The 6,000-nt window shown below is 41.1% G+C and overlaps 1 protein-coding gene across 1 annotated transcript; it reads right to left on the bottom strand.

Moving 5' to 3' along the window:
- Nucleotides 1-2,905: 2,905 nt before the first annotated feature.
- On the bottom strand, nucleotides 2,906-3,478 carry LOC149010639 (uncharacterized). Its single transcript, XM_089162462.1, has one exon. The coding sequence runs from the start codon at nucleotides 3,476-3,478 to the stop codon at nucleotides 2,906-2,908; it is 573 nt and encodes a 190-aa protein (XP_089018588.1).
- Between the last annotated feature and the right edge of the window lie 2,522 nt (nucleotides 3,479-6,000).

A 6,000-nucleotide genomic window follows, 5' to 3' on the forward strand; every position in this document is an offset into this window, starting at 1 on the left:
GGGGCACCCCGGGGAGGCGCAACCAAGGGGCCGGCGGCGGGCCGCGGGCGGGGAACCCGACGGCACCCCGGGGCGCGGGGGGCCCCCATGGGGGGGCTAGGGGGGCGGAGGGCGACCCCCCGCGCGCGGGGCGCGGGCCGAACGGTCTGTATGTGTTTGTCTTTTTAGGCTTCCAAAAAAAAATTAAAAAAAAAAGGTTAGTCATTTTCAAAGTAAAGATATCCTAATGCTTTTCAAAAAAGTCCAAAAATAAATCAGAAAGCGAAATTTGGGGTGAAGGCCTTTACTTAAGCTATCTCAACCTTAACTGTATAACCAAGATCTTAAGAAATGGGATTCCATAGGGGTACGTTTTGCAACTCCCAAGCCTATTGTTTGATACTATTCTTATATTTTCTATTTTATACTCAAAGAGAATCGACCTTTTCGGTGTAGTTTTTAAAAATAGGTCTCTTTTTTTTTTTTTTTTGGTAAACAACACTTCATTCATTAAAGAAAGAAAAGTACACACACAGCTGCATGAAAACACAAGGTTCAAACCGAACTAAGGAGCGGAAAGCGACCAAACTGTCATACATGCAATAGACAGGGTCATCCTGAGTAAGGGATGGGTCAAACCCAATATACCCTTAGAAAGAAAGCTACAACAAATACAACACCAAATAAGCACCGTCACCCACATAAGGAAACAAAATACACGTCTCAAAGGTGGCAACATAACAAGCCTCAAGGGCGGACAGACAACACGCTTCAAGGGCGGACACTAACAGACAACACGCCTCAAGGGTAGACACGGACACACAACACGCCTTAAGGGCGGACACAAAAGTCGTTCGGTTGTCGCAGTGGTAACATCAAAAGTGCGGAGGAGGGTCGGACTTGCCATCTGGCGCTGCCGTAGAGGCGTTCAAGCTTCCCGCAGAAGAACTTGTATCCAGATTTGGAGTTAATCGACGGTGTGCACCAAAGATCATTGCAACCAAAGAAATTATTCGTTATTTAAAACTGAAAAAGGGAAAAAGAAGTGCTGCAACCAGTGAGAGATCGGTCGGAAACACAAACAGATCGAAGCCAAAAGCTACAAATCTGGGTGTCGGAGAAAAAAAAAAAAAAAAGAGGCGGAAGAGGAGAAGGAGATTGGAGACGAAGAGGCGGAAGAGGAGAGGAGATCGGAAAGGCGGAAGAGGAGACAGAGATCAGAGGCGGGGGGGCGGAGATTGGAGATAGAGAGGCCGGAGGTGGAGGCGGGAGGTGGAGACCGGAGAGGAGGGAGGCGGAAGAGGAGATCGGAGACGGAGAGGTGGAAGAGGAGACAGATGAGTGGAAGAGCAACAGGGGGCAGGAGGTGGAGAGGAGATCTGAGACGGAGAGGAGATTGGAGGAAGTGGAAGAGAAATAGGGGAGGCGGAGAGTACTCAGATTCAGGCGAGCCTCTCCGCCTCTGCTAGGGTTTCATTTTTTTTCTGCCTCTGCTAGGGTTTTAGCACGGAGCACTCTTTGAAAATAGGTCTCTACTCTCCCTCTTATGTGATAGAAAAATTATAGATGGCACCCTTGAGGATGTTGAGCCAATGAGTTACTTTCTTCCCCCACTACTTGTAAAACATTTTAGATGAACTAAGATTGGGAGCGCCTCCCCCCCCAAGATAAGGTAAAGTCCTCTCCCCTGGAAGGCCTTCCATTCATCCCGGCCCCCACCCCCTTGGATGGGCAACACGTGAGTTGCCTGTGGTACCACGTCAACCCATTCAAAGTGCAGGGGGATGGATGGAAGGCCTAAGTGCCTAACTAGGCTCGAAAGATCTAAATCCCTTATATAAAGCTATTAATTCTTAAAAAACGAGCCCATTTAAACTCAAATGATTAGCATTAGTGTTACAGATTTCCAAATCAGGAAACCCTAGAGGAGAAACTATGTTAGCCTTTCCTTTGCCTTTTTTTTTTTTTTTTGTTAAACTTCCCTTTGTCTGTTGAATACTTGAATGAAAGAAATGGGTTTGAAAAAAATAAAAAACATAAATAAAAATACCGATTGACAGGCCTTAACTTATAGGAGAAGCAAGAGTAAGGCCCCACATGCAACACGAATTCAACACTATTATTGGTTGGTGGGTTTTAGGTGGAAGGTGGCTTTTGCTCTTTTCTCACCAACGGGACAGACACAACTAAATTTGATTATTATTTTGATTACCAAAAAAAAAATTTGATTATTATTTAAACGTTCTAAATTTTTGTCACTGCTCTGTGACTTCATCCATAGAACCCTGTACCAACAAGAAGAAGAGACAAAGCGAACGAAAAATCCAAAGCTTTTTCTATGCTCTTGAGAGAAGTTTCAACTTTCAACTAACCCAAGTGAGAAGGGAATAATAAAATGTTAGAGTGGTCTCTAAGAGACAACCTGTCAATTTGTTGTATCTGCATGTCTACTTTGAGTGAGTAATTTTCCTCAATCCAATCATATGAATCATAAGAATCTGGGTCATAGATTTAACTCTTTCAGAGAAGGGAAGGGGTAGAAGAGTTCTATAAGACACAATGTCTGCTAAATAACGGGATTGATTCAACCCAGAAATGCAGGTTTCAATCCAAAATGCTGGCAGTTCTATCAATTGCCCCTTTTATTAGGGTCAAAAAGGAAACTTATCAATGGATACCAATTCAAATACAAATGAATCTTATTCTCATTAGAAAATAACACAGAAGAGCATTTGCAATCTATTCCAATCTGAAAGTCCTCATTTCAGTATTTACAACATCGCCAGATATAGCCTCTCAGCTGTTTTTTTCTTTTTTTGGCCTTCTTGAATTATGGAAAGAAAGAATGAAAGAATGGATTCAGAGGGAACCAATCGAGTAAACTTTGAAATTAATTAACAAAAAACAGAGTCTGTATTGCAGAGTCTCATTTGTCGTCGTACTGGATGTAGGAAATCTGTCTTTGAAGCTTCATTTGCTTGTAGAACTTGGCAATGAACTCCTCGGCTCTTACGTCAATCTCTTCTCCTACTACTTCTTCTTCTTCGTCATCTTCTAAGTCTTCCCGGCATGAGACTGCGGGAGAGCTCTTCTGTCCATCATCTCCAGAATCACAATCTTCAAATTTTTCTTCTTCTCTTCCACTCAGCAGGAAACTCTTCCTACCATTGTCGTATTGATTTTCATTGAACAAGAAATCATCATCCAAATGAAAATCAACAGAGGAAGCATTAAGACATGGAATGCGAAATCTCATGGAAGCAGGGCGTTGCATCTTGAAGTGAAAAACAGGGGTGTCATCAAAAGAGAACTGACGTTCCCTGTAATGGATAAAATCCGGGGAAGGATTATGGCGGAGACCTTGCTTGATGTGGCTTGTGAGGAGACGGAGATCCATCATCAATCTAGTTCTGAGAACTCCACCTTTCCTTGCCCACAGAAAAGCTAACCGCAGTAGATTCCATGCTCTACGCCCAAAAACAGTTTTCTTCTTACCCATCTCTGGCTTGTACTTTCTGGTACAACTTAACTCAAAAACAGCAGCTTTCTCTACAAGCTAGTTTTTGTAACAGATTGTCTACTTCAAGTGTGGTGATGGGTTCTGGAAGAAGGAATAAGATTGCAGAAGCTAATTCAAACTGTGATATGGAAGTTAAGCTATTTGGTTGATGGTTGAGGTGCAGATGATTTTGGCTGTTGTGCTGCTCTGCTTATACATTTATATATAGTACGTGCGCGACACACGCTCCTGAGAATTGAGATGTTTGATGGGTTTTTCACTTTTCTTTTAATTTTCAAAACTTCTAATCATATTTAAGGGGTTGGAGACGCGGTGAGAGAGAGAAGGGTGGATTTGGTGTACGTTTGAACACGGAGAGGAGGATTGATTTAGAGTGGGACCGGCCGTAAGAGGCGTGTGAACCTTGGGAATACTATCAAAATTGGCGTTTTATTTTCAAATATTCTCTTATTTATTGGGTAGAAGTAGAACTACGGACATTCATTTGGGCAGTTTATTTGTATCTTTACTGGATCTTTCAACAATAGTTTTATATAATTATTTAAATATAGGGAATCAATGGACCCCTGAGGTTTGACCATGCATTTAGTCCAAATAAATGGACACTTTGCATCTGCCTCCCCTAGTGTATTCAATAAGGTCAATTAAGGACAAATTGTGATTTTTATGACCAAAATACCCTCATATTAATTTGCATCATGTCTTCATAATTAAAAAAGAATGAGTTATTTGCATCTTATAAATTTATGAATTATTAAATCTTTGAATATAAAAATCTAACGATTTAAAATTTGTTAATTTTCTTCCCAATTCCTACGCTCTCATCTTGGACCCTCATCTTCTTTGATCTCTACCTCGCCATAGCCACAGATCTTTAAACCCTAAATGTTTCAAATTCAACCATGAACTACCGCATCCCCACCACACGACCACCCACCACCCACCAAGAGAAAAATTGATGAGCGAGCCGAGCGGCAATGAACACGACAACGAATATGGGAGTAGTAAGAGAGGGAAGTCGAGTACAAGGAGAAGAGAGGAAGCAGGCGAGATAAGAACGAAGAGAGAGAAGAAGCGGAACGGAGATGAGGCGCAACGAGAGCGTCCGAAGAAGAATGGGAGAGTCCATAACCGAAATTCAACCGATCTCTCTCCTCTCACTTTTAACTTTCTTTTGATTGATGTTTGAATGAAATCCGAGAGATCCGAGTAATATTATAGACAAGTCGGCCCCTTATTGGAGGAGAAAAGTCGGCACAAGTGCGGAGAGTAGAAACAAGATGAAATTCAACGGGAGAAGCGGAGAAGGGCAGGAGGAAGAGCGGAAGAATGACAAAGAATGATCGAAGACCGCAATGAGATTGGAGTTGGAGAAGGGCGGCCAAGAAAGAGAATGCTAACAACAACAAGGCAGAGAAGGGCAGGGGCGCAGCGGCAAGGCAAGGTGGGGTGATAACCGACGCCCGGGCTTTGGAGGTGACGGACGGGCGGGGGGGCGAGGGTGATGGTAAAGTTCATGGTTGAATTTGAAACATTTAGGGTTAAAGACCGGGCATGGAAACAGATAGAAATAGGGATCAAAGAAGATGAAAGGTCCAAGATGAAGAAGACGTAAGAATTGGAAAGAAAATTAACAAATTTTATTCAAAGATTTAATAATTCATAAATTTATTCTTTTTTAATTATGAAGACATGATGTAAATTAATATGAGGGTATTTTGGTCATAAAAATAATAATTTGTCCTTAATTGACTTTATTGAATACTTCAAGGGAGGCAGATGCAAAGTGTCCATTTATTTGGACTAAAAATGACATAGGTCAAACCTCAGGGGGTCCAGATGAAAATTACCCTTAAATATACGATGAAGTTTCTTCCTGAAAACCACATCAAATGAATTTCATTTCTTCTAACAGGTTGTTAGATGCTAATTTTGAATTAAGATGAATTATTGAGCATTGCATCTACATGAAATTTGTATGGCAATCTTTTAATTGAACTTCACTTGTATGGTTTCTCAAATTTAGGCATCTTAGTTAAGTTTGTAATATAGTGAGTACGGTCAATTAAACTTTTTAAAACAATGAACTTGTGGCTTTGCTTGGGTGCAGAGGCTGCATTTGCGGCCAACAACTGGATGGCCAGCCGTATACCTATCTAACATCTGAGCCTTTGAATTAAATGGTGAGAGTACAATTGCACATCCAGCTATTGGCTATACGTGCAGCCGTTGCACTTAGCAAAACTAGTTATCTTAACCTCGAATGTCCGAATTTAATTGTGACATTAATCTTAACCTTAATCACAGCCTTATCAAGTCGGATAAAAAATTCAATATTTAACCCTAATTATAATAATAAAATAATTTATAATTTCTTATTATTGTCCAACTTTTAGCAAAAAGAATCTTAAAACTGGTGGTAGTGCTGAGTCAGTTGAGTCAAGCCAAATAATCAAATCTTAAATTGTTGTCATGATTAGAATTTTGAGTCCATACCCCCT

Source organism: Hakea prostrata, chromosome 7 (genome assembly GCF_041222555.1).
Source record: "Hakea prostrata isolate BN-2017 chromosome 7, UWA_Hpros_2, whole genome shotgun sequence".
NCBI classification, from domain to species: Eukaryota; Viridiplantae; Streptophyta; class Magnoliopsida; order Proteales; family Proteaceae; genus Hakea; species Hakea prostrata.